At 60.1% G+C, this 14,448-nt stretch overlaps 1 protein-coding gene and 2 long non-coding RNA genes across 4 annotated transcripts in view; all 3 read right to left on the reverse strand.

Annotated features, from left to right (window-relative positions):
* Positions 1-1,141: 1,141 nt before the first annotated feature.
* Positions 1,142-5,354, reverse strand: LOC149523801 (uncharacterized). Its single transcript, XR_016350478.1, has 3 exons — positions 5,185-5,354; positions 1,804-1,987; positions 1,142-1,520 (listed from the first exon to the last, which is right to left on the reverse strand). It is a non-coding gene; the product is annotated as an uncharacterized LOC149523801 (long non-coding RNA).
* Positions 5,355-5,506: 152 nt separating this feature from the next.
* Positions 5,507-6,518, reverse strand: LOC149523802 (uncharacterized). Its single transcript, XR_016350479.1, has 3 exons — positions 6,386-6,518; positions 5,940-6,023; positions 5,507-5,693 (listed from the first exon to the last, which is right to left on the reverse strand). It is a non-coding gene; the product is annotated as an uncharacterized LOC149523802 (long non-coding RNA).
* A 4,007-nt stretch (positions 6,519-10,525) lies between these two features.
* The window catches only part of GAL3ST3 (galactose-3-O-sulfotransferase 3), a 29,737-nt gene continuing 25,814 nt past the window's right edge, over positions 10,526-14,448 (reverse strand). Inside the window, exons 2-3 of one of the 2 annotated variants that reach the window (XM_075938967.2) lie at positions 14,151-14,384; positions 10,526-13,556 (exon numbers count right to left, since the gene is read on the reverse strand). In XM_075938967.2, the coding sequence (XP_075795082.2) occupies positions 12,368-13,556; positions 14,151-14,281 (1,320 nt within the window). In that variant the 5' untranslated portion in view covers positions 14,282-14,384 and the 3' untranslated portion in view covers positions 10,526-12,367. The remainder of the gene's footprint in view (positions 13,557-14,150; positions 14,385-14,448) is intronic. The other variant, XM_075938968.2, reaches the window with a different exon arrangement.

The raw sequence follows: 14,448 nt of genomic DNA on the forward strand, positions 1-14,448 counted from the left end.
CACTGAGGGAGGATGCGGGGGGAATACCAGCCTCCTCACTCACTTGCCCCTCTGTGTGAGGGCTCTGGGATGCAGCCGTACCAGGCAGGGGTCTCTCTGCCATGGTCCCTAACATGAGATAGACAAGAGAGATGGGTTGGAGGGGAGGCTTCACCAGGACTCATGGCCTGGGAGGCGGGTAAGAAGAGAACTCACCTGCCTTGCTCAGCACTGCCTGGGCCCTCCTGGGCACCAGCTCCCAGGGGGCCCAGCACTAAGTCGCTGTCTGCGTCCTCCTCTTCCACCTGCACACGGCCTTCAGTGCCCCGCACCGCTGGGCCCTCACTGCCCTCCTTCTCCTCTCCTCCCTCCTCACCCCCTTGCTGCCCCACCAGGCCTTCCTCCTCCTCGCTGCCCTCCTCCTCCTCTCCCCCCTCCTCACCCCCTTGCTGCCCCACCAGGCCTTCCTCCTCCTCGCTGCCCTCCTCCTCCTCTCCCCCCTCCTCACCCCCTTGCCGCCCCACCAGGCCCTCCTCCTCCTCGCTGCCCTCCTCCTCCTCTCCTCCCTCCTCACCCCCTTGCCGCCCCACCAGGCCCTCCTCCTCCTCGCTGCCCTCCTCCTCCTCTCCTCCCTCCTCACCCCCTCCTCCTCCTTGCTGCCCATCTCTTCCTCTCCTCCCTCCTCACCTCTTTGCCGCCCCACCAGGCCCTCCTCCTCCACGCTATCCTCTTCTCCTCCCTCCTCACCCCTTTGCTGCTCCACAAGGCCTTCCTCCTCCTCCTCCTCCTCCTCTTTTTCCTCCTCACCCCCTTGCTGCCCCACCAGGCCCTCCTCCTCATCTCTGTCCTCCTCTTCCTCTCCTTCCTCCTCACCCCCTCGCTGCCCCACCAGGCCTTCCTCCTCGCTGCCCTCCTCTTCCTCACTCCTCTGCTCCTCTGCTAGACCTTCCTCATTCTCCATCTCCTCCTCCTCACCGCCTGTCTGCCCCCACATCAGGCCACCTTCTGCCTTGCTTCCCTCCTCCTCCTGGCCCCCCCACTGCACCAGGCCTTCCTCATCCTCCCCCCCATTTACTGATGCTTGGACATGCTCCAAGGCTGAGCCATCCTCTCTTCCCCTCCCCTCTTCCTCCTGCTCCTCCCCTGCCCCTCCAGAGCCTTCCTCCCGTTTGCCCTTCTCATCCTCCTCCCTTGCCTCCTGGCCTTCTTTCCCCTCCTCCCTCTCTTGGCCTTCCAACCCTCCTGCCAGACCTTCCTCCTCCTGGGTCTGTCCCTCACCTCCCTGCCCTTTGTCCAGCTGCCTTGCTCCCTGGATGGGGACAAGCCCCCTCTCTCCCTTCAGCTGCATTCCCTCTCTGCAATGCCTGCTCCCCTCTGGCTCTGTCGCTCTGACCCTCAGCCCCTGCCTGGGCTTCCCCTGAGACTCCTCCGGCCTGTCATCCCCTGCCTGCGCCCCCCCGGGTTGCCGGCCCCAGCTCCACCTCTGAGCCAGGGCTGTCGTGTCTCCCTCTGGCTTCTCCTTGCACCACGGTCTTGGGACCCTAGGGAGGAGAGAGAGACTGCGGGTCGAGCACAAGATGAGACTGCTGGGCTCAGCTCATGTGGCCCACCCCAAAGGCACCTACATCTTAGCACAGAGAGAGATCCCCGTATAAACTGCTCCTGGTGCCCCACTACGGGGCTACCTGCATCTCAGTGTGGGGCTATAAACAGCCCTGTTCCCCTCCCCCTGAGGGGGCTGCATTTTAGGGTGGGTGGTGATGCACCATCCCCTGGGGTTCTCTTCTATGACTGGGATCCTTGGGGGGGATTCCAGGGAGGTACCTGACCCGGAACTCCTCACAAGCTGTTTCCATGCAGTCCCGCGTCCAGGCTCCTCTCCTCAGCAGTGTCCCGGAGGCTCCGTTAGCTGCCTGGTGTCGGTGCCCCACCCCAGAGCTGGTGGCATCTGCAGTGCGTGCCCCAGCTCCTGCATGAGCCCTTGTCTGCGTGGGCTGGGGATGAGCCCCTGGAAGGGAGGGGAATGCAGCTGGGTCTAAGGGCAGGGTACAGGCTGCAGCTGCCGGGCTGGGCATGGCCAGTGAAGTGCCTGGTCCTTTCTCAGATCAGTGCCACAGAGCAGCAATGGTGCCAGGCCCAGGAGAGACACAAAGGCCCCAAGCAGCTCACTTCTAGCACTGGGCCTCCTCCCCGCATCCACAGACCCCTCCCACCCCCACATACTTCTACAGCCGCCCCCAAACTTTGCCCCTTCCCACAGCCCCCTGAGCCACCTTCTCACCACTCTGCAAGGCTTCTTTGGCGTGGCCTTTATCCAGTCTCCTGGGAGGGCCCCTCTTTCTCTGCCAAACCCCAAACTCAGCCTTTCCCAGGGCGAATGCCACAGCTCTCCGGCTCCTTCCGCCTCCCGGCCTGTTTGTCTCTGTGTGCACTGAGCTCAGACCCCGGAGGCTTCCACCCAGCTGCTGCCTGGCCCTCTGAAGCAGGTCCCACTGCTCACCAGATTGTGCAGTCAAATGGCAGGTGCCAGGGGCTCACACTGTGGACTTGGGATGTTTCCAAAGGCCCGACTGCTTGTGGCTGACCCCTGTGGGGCGCAGCAGATGGAGCAGGGCCATATGTGGGGCTGCCACTGTGATGGGAGCCATTGCACAACAGGGCAGGGCTCGCTGCTCTGGCTGCTGGGTCATGCCTGGGGGGACCAGACCCGCTCAGGCTGTGGTTAGCGGAAGGGGAGCTGCGCAGCACGGGCCGTTTGGCAGACGAGATCATAAAGACGAAGTCCAGGTCTGAGAACAAAACAAAGGTGGGGACTGGCCCACGTTGGGTTGCCAGATGGTTTCAACAAAAATACCAAACACCTCCTCCCCCCAAAAAAAACACCAGGGAAAAAATTCTGTTGGGGGGGGAAGGGGGGAGGGAAGGACCCCAAGAGTTATTAAGAATAAATACATAAATAAAATAAACAGCATCAAAACAGAATGGCCCTTTTAATTGCATGCTGAGTCAGAATAGGGCTAGGAAGCGGTTGAGCACTAAGACCCAGGGAAGGCATTGCTTCCCCTTGCTCAGGTCTTTAGCTTTTTTGCCATGGCCATTTTGTTTTCTTGGTCGAGCCAGAAGGGAGCTTCCCTGCATAAGCAGAGGGGCTGGGGTGGGGAGACCAGGGGCTGGGCCCAGTTGCTGAGTGTTGTAGGGTTGCCAGGTGTCCAGTTTTTCGCCTCCTGGCAGGGAAAAAACCAGAAAATACTGGACATTTCACGTGTTCGGTATTTTCTGTTTTATTTTTTTTTACCAGACAAGAGGTGAAAATACAGCCTCTTCCCAACTTACGAACCGGTTACGGACCAAGCAATTGGTCATAACTCGATTTGTTCATAAATCAGACCCTATGTTGTTCCACGCGACCGCGCTGTTTGTCAGCATGGATTGCCTTCGTAACTCGGGGTCTGCCATTTACGACAGCTTCGGTCGTAAGTGCGAATGGTCAGAAGTCGACTGTTCGCAACTCGGAGACTGGCTGTACCGGACACCTGGCAGCCCTACGGCCCAAGTTGGGGCCACGCAAGATGGTCACTTGGAGGTTTCCCACCAGCAGGATTAGGGCAAATGTGAGCTGGTGGAAGTGGCTGGCACCTGATGTGGGTTGGCACCTGTGGAGGAATCCCAGAGGCCTCGGGAGCAAGGCTGCAGCTGAACGGGGCATGAGTGGGCAGCAAGCAGGTCAGTCTAGGGGCTGCAGCTGTGGCTTGCAATGGGGTAACTTAATGGAAACCCTACTGGAGGGATGCTCCACCAGCCTTGGGGGGCCTGGACAGACCTGTGGCTCAGCAGGAGAAGGCCCCTGGGTAACCCACGTGGGGTGACGTGCCCATAGCTGGACTGGATGGGAGGAGGCCCATGGTGCCAAGGCAACTCCCCTCTGCTCGCATGGAGCAGCCTGGATCAGTTTGGGCCCAAAGGGGGGCTGGCCCCTGCTTTAGGTGCCTGGAGTGAAGATGCTTTGATATGGAGGGGTGGGGAGGGGCCTCGGTGAGGTGTATAAACCCCATTCTGCCACAACCATTAAGGGCAGACTAGCCCCCTGCCCCCTCTCCTTGGCTAACTGGCCAATCAGTGGCTTGGGACAAGAGGCCAACAACCCCAGGCTTGGGAATGGGGGTAGGGGGGTTGCCAGCAAGGAGCAGGGTTTCCCCGTGTCGAACTGAGGGGGCAGGAGCTGAAATTCCTGAGGGTTCGGGGGAGGCCAGCTCACAGGGCTGGCCCCTGGGTGGAATAGGGCAGAAGGATTTGTGGGCAGCAGGAGCTAGAAGGCTGAGCCACCTCTGAAAGGCCAAGGGACTGAGCCCCCGCCCTGGCACAGAATTCCAGCTGCCCCTAGGGTTGCCAGATGGTCTCTCAAAAAATACTGGACACGTGGACAGGCTGGGAGCCTGTGATTGCACAGAAGCCTAGTGGGGGCGGGAGGAGTGGTTGGGAGTCCAAGCCACTCCCCTTGCCCCCACCAGGCTTCCGTCCGGTGCACAGCCGGAAAAATCAGAGAATATTGGACATTGCACATGTCCGGTATTCTCTGATTTTTTTTTTTTACCGGACAAAAAGCGCAAATACCGGACTGTCCGGTAGCATCCTGGACACCTGGCACCCTGGCTGCGCACGTTGCCTTTCCCAGGCTGAGCTGACCCTGGCATGGAGGCGACTAACCCACATCTGGACAGGGCAAGACCCTGTCCATCCAGGTGGACTTGTGGGGAGAAGGGGCCTTTGGGCTCTAGCCGCTCTGCAGAGGCAGAGAGCTGCGGCACTCGCCCTTGGGAAATGTGGCAAAGAGGTCGGGCTCCTCCCAGGAGATGGGATGAAGGCTGGGCAATCGAACCCCTGTGGATTGGACCCACCCCACCCCCCAGAGAGTCCTCTTAGCCCCCCAGCTACCCCACACCTCATCCTTGCCTCCTGGAACCCCTTCTCCCAACATCCTCACTCCCCTCCGTGCTGCATGAACATGGCCGGTGTTGGTTCCTGGTGCCAGCCTCTGGGCCCCATACTCAGTGTGCTGCACCCTCCATGTGCCCACCCTCTATGCTCCACTTCTCAGGACAAGCCCCTGGGCCCTGCCACCAGGATCAGCTCTCTTGCTGCGTGCACCAAAGGGACGTCTGGAACGCTGCCTCCCAGGGGCCCCGGCCCTCACCCACATGGGCTCACCAGGCACACCCTTTGATTCAGCCGGGATGGGGAACCTGAGCCAATGTGGGAGGAGAAGTGGGGATGGCTCCTGATGGGGCTTAGGAGCAGGTGTCCTGTAGCCATGGTCCTTGGCAACCGGTCCTCTGTGGGGCCAGGGGGTGTAACGGAGGCCCCCTCTGCGCCGGGCTGCTGGGGGCAGAGAAGAGACATCAGCGGGGACAGGACGACCCAGGAGTCTGGACTTGCTGGCCAGGCAGCACTGAGCAGGGAGAGGAGGAGGATCCAGGAGTCCCAAGCCAAGTGGCCCAGAACTGGGCCAGGGCTATTTCCTTACCCTCTGGGGGCCCAGCCCCACCTGCCCCAGTGGACGCAAGGAAGGCAGCAGGCTCTGGGGACTGTGTGGGGGAGACAGGATGAGGCCCTGAGGTCCGACACTGGAGATGGTCCATCCACTGTGGGGGGTCAGGGAGGTGTCTCCTGAGGTGCGAGTGCAGAGGCAGGTCCAGCATCTGGGCAGAGGCCCAGTCCTGAGGAGGGGGGGGAAGAGAAATCAACCAAGTATCTAGGAGATTTCAGAGTCCATCATGCCTCTAAATGGAGTTAGACCAGACCAGTGCTTGGGAGAGGGGGAGCCCCCATGAACTGCAGGGTGGGGGGCTGCAGCAGGGTGGGGGGGATGCTCTCCCCTCAGTGCTGGCCCCAGTGCCCCAGCACTCTGGTGCCAACTCCTTCTCACCCAGGAGGCAGGAGGTTTAGCGGCAGGATGTGCCTACCTGGTGCTGAGGGACCTGGCTCGGGCTCCCTGCCTCCATCCTCAAGTGTAGAAGCAGCCGCTGCAGAAATTCCTGATAGTCCACCTTAGAGGAGCAAGATGCAGATGCAAACATCTGTCCTTGCTCCCACAGACCCTGACTGGACCTCCTAGGGCTGAATTCCTTCCCCTGCGGCTTGGCATCTTCCCCTCCCCTGCAATTACTCCCCCCACCCACTCTCCCTGGTGGCACTAAAGTCATCCTCCTTCTGGGAGGCTAGAACCCAGGAGCTCTGCACAACAGACAGACACACGCCCTCAGCCCCTTGGAGGGCAGGGGACTGAAGCCAGGTGTCCTGACTCAGTCTATTTCCACCTGGGGGAGCTGTCCCCTGTCTGGCTGTGACTCTCCCAGGCCTGGGGTGCCCTGCGATCAGCACAGTGTCCAAATGCCAGAGTCCCTCTCACCTTCCTCCTCCTGACCATGTCTGTCCTGGCCCAGAGCAGCCCCAGCTGGGTCTCTAGGTGCCCGAAGTCCTGCAGCAGCTGGCGGTTCCGGTCCCGTGCCTGGCGCTCCCGCACACACAGCTCCTGCCATACCCGGCACAGCTCAGCTGCCTGTGCCCTGGGGCTGGGGGTGAGGCAGGGTTGGGTCAGCTCCCACCTGGGGCTGTTCCCTAATACACAGCACCCATGGGAAGCACCTGGGGCCCTGCTTGCCCAGCCCTGACAGTGGGGGGTCACCTTGCACTTATCCTGTCAGCTCTACCCCCATCCTGCCAGCAGTGCCCCTCCAAATCCGCACCACCCTGCCCTGCACAGAGAGATGCAGCAGCTCCCTCCCCCAATTCCTGCTGCCAAGTGTGTGGGATGGGAGGGTGGATGGGGATAGCTGCAGGCTGGGTGGGTTGTGCGGGTCCGTGGACAATGGAAAGATTCATAGGTTGGTGTCATGATTATGAGGGTTAGCCAGCAGCCTGGGGATTAAGGGGTAAACTACACCTAGCCAGGTGGAGTGATCAATAGGAATGTAGGTGGGACTTTCAAACTAGGACAAAGGAATTTGGGTTTTTTTCCTTTCTCCCTTTTGTCTCTCTGGGGGTATGTCTACACTACCCCACTAGTTCGAACTAGGAGGGTAATGTAGGCATACCGCACTTGCAAATGAAGTTTGAATTTCCCGGGCTTCATTTGCATAAACTGGACGCCGCCAGTTCACGAGGAGTAACGGTAGTTCGGACTAGGAAGCCTAGTCCGAACTACCTAGTTCGTGCCGCGTGTAGCCGCGCGGCACGGGGTTCGAACGAGCAGAGATTTAAAAATGGCGGCACCCAGTTTATGCAAATGAAGCCCGGGAAATTCAAATCTCGGGCTTCATTTGCAAGTGCGGTATGCCTACATTACCCCGCTAGTTCGAACTAGTGGGGTAGTGTAGACATACTCTGGGTGAGTTCTCTGCAGCTACAAAGAGGGACAAGCATGTCTCTCTCTCTCCCAGACACCATTCTTCATTTTCTGTAAGTAGTATAAAGTTTAGGTAGTTTCGTTAGGCTTTATTGTTTTAAGGATTGGGTATGGGATCTGGGATCTGGCACTGCTTAAAAGATGTTTTGGCTTTTCTTTGTAACTAAGTTCTAGGCCCATGGAATTTCTCCATGAGTATATTTTGTTACCTTCCCATCTAGTCATTATACTTGCAACAGGAATATTGTTGTAATAATAAAAGTTCTTTCTTTTCTTTTATTAACCTGGAAGTGGTTAATTGTTTGCCCTGATTCTTATTTTAGGGGTGTGATTTCCCAAATGATCTTTCCCCTGATTTCTTTATCAACATTTGGGTGGTGGCAGCGGAAGTTTTATTCCCAAGATCTAGGTTTTTTAAGATTTTGGGGGAAGTTTTATACCAAAGCCTGGTAGATAAGGCTTTGGGGTACACTTTCTGGCCTCCACTTCTGCATTTATCATGCCAGAGTGGGGAAGGAGCCATGACAGTTGGTTCACAAATGTTACATCCAGAAGCCTCTGGCTGGCCTCTTGGAAGACCCAGGCCAGGGAATGTCACCTGAATATCCAGCACTTGTCACTGAGCCTAGGGGATGGGAGTGGCATCGGGCAGCAGCTCTGGTCTCTGCTGGGGGAGGGGAGCAGGCCAGGTTGTGGGGCGGTGTCCTTAGAGGAGGAGAGCAGTGCTGGTCTCTATGGGTGACTGGGCTGTGGGAAGGGGGTTGTTCCAGTCCATTTGGAAGGAGTGCTGGAGGGGGGCAGTGCTGGTCTGTCTGGTTGGGTGCAGGGAGATTGTTGCAGTGGGGTGGGGGCTCTTCAGGGTTTTGTGGAGGTGGTGGAGCTGTACTGGGGCAGATGGGGCTGTGCTGGGTCCTGGGGAGGGGAGGGTATGCTGTGCACATGGGACTGTGCTGGGTCCTATGGGGGTGGGGGCTGTGCTGGGGCAGGGGGGCTGTGCTAGGTCCTGCGGGGGGGGGGGGGGAGAGGGCATGCTGTGCACATGGGACTGTGCTGGGTCCTATGGGGGTGGGGGCTGTGCTGGGGCAGGGGGGCTGTGCTAGGTCCTGCGGGGGGGGGGGGGGAGGGCATGCTGTGCACATGGGACTGTGCTGGGTCCTATGGGGGTGGGGGCTGTGCTGGTTTCTGTGGAGGGGGGTGGGGGCAGTGCCAGTCCCTATGGGGGAGATAGGACAGTGCCAGTACCTTCTCAGTTGCTGCCTGCGGGTCTGCCCCGGGCCGGGCGGGGGACAGCTCATCCCCGGATGTCTCCCTGGAGTCAGCTCGGGGGGCCACCTGGCTCTGATGGTGGTGGGGGGGCAGTTGCTGTGTCCGTCAGTTAGGCACTGAGCTGTGGGACAGAGCCAATCAAAGGAGGCCGCCGGGGATTAGTGAGAAAATCCCATTGCAAAGTCGGTTGCCCCCGCCACTGCAGAGTCTCAGCCCCAGCTGCAGGGGAGGGGGAGCAGAGGGGCGCTGGGCCCAGTGCATAGACCCTTGCTTTTTCCGCCCTGCCCCCACCCTCTTCAGGAGCCCCACACCCGCAGCACCTCTGCATGGCAAGATTAATCTCTGCAGCTATAGTTGGCGGGGACTGGCTGCCAGGGCCTAAACTAGCTGCAGCCTCTGCTCAGCCCTGGGACATGACCAAGCAGGACAGGCCTGGCACACGGGCAGTGCTGAGCCCAGGGCCATAGCATGGCGCTAAGGGGCGCTGTGCTGCAGGGTGTGGGATGGGGCTCAGTAAGGGGCCAGTCTTCCCTCCTAGTCAGTGCTGGCCCTATTGCCCCAATGCAAGCTCTGAAAACTCCCCCTTATGTCTTAAACTCTCTGTCCTTCCCCACTCCCTGTCACAAGAGCATGTTCAACAGCCCTGCGCTCCACTCCAGAGGTGGCTGCATCTCAGTGCTGGGGGAGGAATCCCTATATAAATAGCCCTTCCGCTCTGCCCCAGAGGCAGCTGCCTTTCCGTATGTGAGCTATGCGCCAGTGGTAGCATTTATATTTGTGATCTCCTATTGCTGCCGGGAGCCATTTATTGTGCTGAAAGCACGGGAAATCTGGACAGATCAAATCTTTTTGCAGAAAACAACCACCTGGGGGCTGGGCTCTGGTACTTCGCTGTGTCGCATCTTCTCCAGGGGTCGCTGTGTGGGTCTCTGCCTATTCCTCTGCACAGGATGAGTGAAGCTCGGGAGGGTAAGAAATCTGTGATGATCATAATCGTCAGCCCCGTGGCTCAGGCCTGTGACTCGGCACTTGCCTAAGTCCCCCTGCGCTGGGAGATGGAAGGTTCCTTTTTAATCTGCATCAGTGCAGAGATTGTAGGCTGATGTATCAGCCAGAGCTAGTTCACTTCGACTCCGGACACACGGGGCTGGCACACTGCTAATGCTACGAGTCTGGCACCCCGTTTGCCCTGCTGCCCATCCACCCTGGCATCCCCTCTGCCCTGCTGCCCCACATCAGAGCTTTGGACCCATCCAGACAGTCTTGCTCCCTGTGCACATGGGAACCCCTCCCCCAGCTGTGCAGAAGCAACTGCAGAGCAGTGCATTCCTCGAGGGGCTGTGGCTGGACTTCAGTGAGGAGTAGATCCAGCCAGTTCTCATCTGCCCTGCCCATCAGGGTGTCCACATCTCTGCCGGTCGCTCTTCCCGCCCCCTGGAGCTATTGGCTGACATGTCTGCATACTGCCCTCAGCCCACCTTGTCCTCCACTCCGGGACCCTCCCCCACATTCTGCATAAGGAGGTGCAGGACAGGGAGCACCAGGTCCCTGAGGGCATGCAGTCTGCCCACTAGATGCCCCTTCACTGTCAGTGTGAGCCAGGGCGAGCCAGGGCTGAGGCATCAGCAGCTCCCCCTCCCTGCCACCTGCCAACGCCTCAGCCCTGGCCCCACACTGACCCCTTGTCTACAGGGGCAAATCTCTGTAACCCATTTAGCTCCCTGGCTAAAGGAGCTTGTGGGCAAGGGGAGGCCCTGTTCTGCTAGAAGCCAGGCTGAGACCTAGCACAGTGTCTCTCAACCAGTGGTCCGAGTACCCTCGGGGTACTTGAGAGAAGTCTTGGGGGGGGGGGGGCAGTGTATATAACACAACTGAAATTTGGAGAAAACTGAATTTTTGTTTTAAGTTTTGCAGCGCTTTATTATTTTTGTACTTCTTACACCCAAACATTTCATTGCCCGCCTGGCTACGATTAAGTTGTTTCAACAAATGTGTTGCAATGGAGAAAAAACTGTTGTGTGTCTGAAAACAGTAGGTACTGGGGGTACTTATAATTTTTCTTTTTGAAAAAGGGGTCCTTTATAAGAAAAGAAGTTGAGAAACACTGACCTAGCAAACACAAGCCTGGGTGACCTGCTTGGAGGGGAGCAAAGTTGGGGGGCTGGGAATGAGGCACCTGGTCCCCTCTACCTGGCAACATGCCTGCAGTGAGTCTAGCCCCGCATTGGTACCATCGAGCCAGTCACCATCCTCAGGAACCAGCCCTCTCCTCCCCAGACACAGCTGCATCAGTCCCTAGAGCCACGGTCCAGGTGTGGGTAACACATGCTGTGTGTGCTGGACAGTCCCCACCTCCAGCTCTTGCCACAGGGAAGACAACAACCTCCTACTGCTGCCAGCTTAGGGCTCCAGTGTCTGCCAAGGGTCAGGGGTCACACCCTGTGGTGTCCAGGGGCACAAAGAGCCACCCCCAGAACTTCCCACCTGCTCCCAATGAGCCACGACACCAGAGCAGACCAGGCACCTCACAGAGTCTTTTATTGGAGGCAAGTTCCCATCCTGCTGACAGCTGCTCAGTGTCAGCCTCTCCTGGGAACCCACTACCCAGGGAGAAGGTCGGGGGGGGGGGGAGAGGGCCCAGGCAGTGCCCTGCTCTGGGATCCTGGGGAAGGAGTCACGCCCAGCTGGGACATGGTCTCCTTGCCACACCATGGGGACGTCTGTGTGGGGCTGGCTGCACAGGGGCCAGGTGAGTGATTGCATGTGTGACACTGCCTGGGTGCCAGAAGTGCTTCATTCGGGCCTGGAACCACTGAGCTGGGCAATTCCTAGCTCGAGCACCTCTGGACTTGCTGCATCAGGTCTGAATGTAAAAGATTGCTTGAGCCCCGGCACCTTTCCATTACAAATGAAGCCCTGTGTGCAAGATGGGTGGTTAAAGCACATGGGGTGTGGCCCGAAGGGGGGACTGGGTGATGGACAGATGTCTGACCATGGCGAGGGGGTGTGAGCGTGCTCTGCGAGTGATGGGGGGTATCTGTGTGCACAAGGAGGGGGTGTGGTGCTGTGTGCCAGTGGAGGGGGCTTTCTCTTGCATCCCTGGCAATATTGTGAGGGGCCTGCCCGATTGCCTGGGCAGGGGTTTGAGTCCTGCCTCCCCAGGGTTTAGCTGGGCCCGTGTCTCCCACGCAGTGCTGTGTGCCCAGCTGAGTGGTGGTGCTAAGGGGAAGCATGGGCCAGTGCTGAGGGGGAATATTAGGGAGAACAGGCTGGGGTCAGGAGTCCTCATCTTGGCCACAGACCAAGGACACTGTTGTTCCATGCTGAGCTGAGTGTCCCTCCCAGATGCCCCAGTCTGACTCCCAGGGCTGTGCCAGGCAGATCTTTAAACCAGAACCCGGGCAAACCATCCAGAACTTGCCAAAACCGACGCGCAGCAGGCTCAGGAAGGGCAAGTGGCAGCTTCCCAGCAGTGCCAGGTCAGGCCCCAGTAGAACTGAGTTTGGATCTAGCCCCCCCCACGAAGGGGTATGGGATACTGGGGTAGGGAGTGGGCCTGTCAGAAGGAGGGAGAGGGGGTCCAGTAAAGGGCTGTCCCCATGGCTGGTCCCAGGGTGGTGGTGGGCAGCTAGGCTGGCACAGCAAGCTGGCTCCACGATCCCTACACAGCTCCAGGCCCACGTGTGAGTCTCCAGTCCAGGCTAAGGTCCCAGCTGCTGCTCAGGCGGCCTTGGGCATTGCGGGGTGGCGGAGTGGGAGGGGCCTGACTGGGCGCGGGACGGCCCGGGGGGGCAGCGGGCGGTGGGGCATGGCCCTGCGGCGGGTCCGCAGGCTCTGCTTGCGCAGCAGGTAGCGGGAGTACTGCACCTCGGGCATGGCCAGCTTCAGGCAGCGCTCGTCGGGGGGTGCCCCCGAGCCTGGCATGGCCGGAGGCAGGTCGTAGCCCACAATGTCCACCTTGGAGCTGGGCTGCCAGGGCCGCAGCTCCTTGTTCTTGATCTGCGTGGCAGGGCGCAGTTGGGGCTGCCCACCGAAGCAGTGGCGCAGCAGCTGGTCACGGGCCCGGCGCAGCGCCCGTGCCTCCTCCGCCACACACTCCCGCCCCGCCTCCGCCACCTTGCGCCAGAAGGTGGCGTTGAAGTGGTCATACAGCTGCGCGTCCAGCGCGTTCCAGGTGCGGATATGGGCGGCCAGCGCCTCCGAACTGATGTTGCCCTTGGACCGGGGGCCCCGCATGTTGAGTTTGACATAGAGCACGTCCTCCAGGTCCCAGGCCAGCAGGCGGCGCAGCAGCACCAGCGACTCGTCGAAGTACTCGGCGATCATCACCAGCGAGAAGACCTCTTCCATCTGGCGGAGAAAGTGGGGCAGGTAGGCGGGGTCGGCCGGGCTGTGGTCGTTGTCCCCGCCCAGGTCGTAGAGCAGGGTGTTGTGGGCGTACATGGAGAACTTCTCTTGGGGGCGGTAGAAGGCCAGTGGGTTGGCCAGGAAGGCTTCCATGGAGGCGTTGGGCACCCGCTTGAAGGCGGCGCAGTACTGGTTGTAGTAGGTGAAGAGCGACTCGAACATGGCGACGGGCTCGCGCAGGATGGTGACGTAGAGCGTGTCGTTGGGCATGAGGCGGCGCAGCTCCTGGCGCTGGAAGCGCAGGTGGCTGGCGATGATGCGCGGCGGCAGGGTGTGCGGGTGCACAAAGCGGGCAGAGAAGTTGCGAGGGTAGCAGAACTGGTGGTCGCAGGCGTGGTGGGGAAGCGCCACCGTCACGTTGTGCTGCTCGGCGAAGCGGAAAAGGATGTTCTGCACCGTGGTGCCCGCGGTCTTGTGGGTCTTCAGGAAGGCCACCGAGGTGTGCTTGGGGCGTGATGAGGGAGCCGGGGGGCAGCCCAGGGAAGAAGGCTTGGGGGACCTGCTGGGGAAAGTAGGGGTCAGAGCAAGGGGAATGGCCAGGCTGGCACCCCTCTGAGCCCCTGCCCTGATCAGTCCACGAGGAACCATCCATTCCCTTTCCATGTCCCAGCTCCACACGCCCCTCTGCCTTCTCCCAAACCCTAACTTCATCTGCCCCCGTTCCTAGCCCCATGCCCACTGGCCCCTGGATCATCCCACCCATCCATGCCCTACTCCCAGCCACCCCTGTGCCCATTCCCTAGCCCTGTCCCCACAGCCCCACTCAACGTGTCCCTGCTCCGTCCTCTAGCTTAGTGGTCCCCAATCTTATGTGGCTGCCACGTGCCCGGGGGCGGGGGCCATGCACGCGCTGTGTGCCCAGGGCGGGGGCCACGCTTGCGCTGGGTGCCCGGAGCCCAGGGCACGAGAATGGCTCGGGCCGGCCCTGGTCACTAGGCAGGCGCACATAAATGCCCCGGCGGGCCCCATGACGCCCACGGGCACCATGTTGGGGACCCCTGCTCTAGCTCTACCCCTCCCTGAGCTCCACCCCTTCTTCTAGCTCTGCTCCCTGCAAGGCCTCAGCCCTCCAGCCCTGCCCCTCCTTGCTCTGTACCAGTTCAGGTGCGTGCTCTGATGGATGAGCAGGCTCAGGGTGCTGAGCACCAGCAGCAGCAGCAGCAGCAAGGCCTTCTTACGGGACATCGTCTTGAGGGCACAGTGCAGAGGAGGGAGAGCATAGGGCATGGTGGGTGCTGGCTCCCCCCTACCTGGGCACCATCCAGCCGGGCACCTCCTTCATCATGGAGCCACCGGGCAGGCAGCAGGGCCAACGTCTCACCAGGGAGGCCTGGGGGAAGAGGGACAGGTGAAATGCTGGCCTGCCCGCTTCTCACACTCACACCGCCACCCTG

The sequence above is a fragment of the Pelodiscus sinensis genome, chromosome 11 (assembly GCF_052426305.1).
Source record: "Pelodiscus sinensis isolate ZL-2025 chromosome 11, ASM5242630v1, whole genome shotgun sequence".
Taxonomy (NCBI): Eukaryota; Metazoa; Chordata; order Testudines; family Trionychidae; genus Pelodiscus; species Pelodiscus sinensis.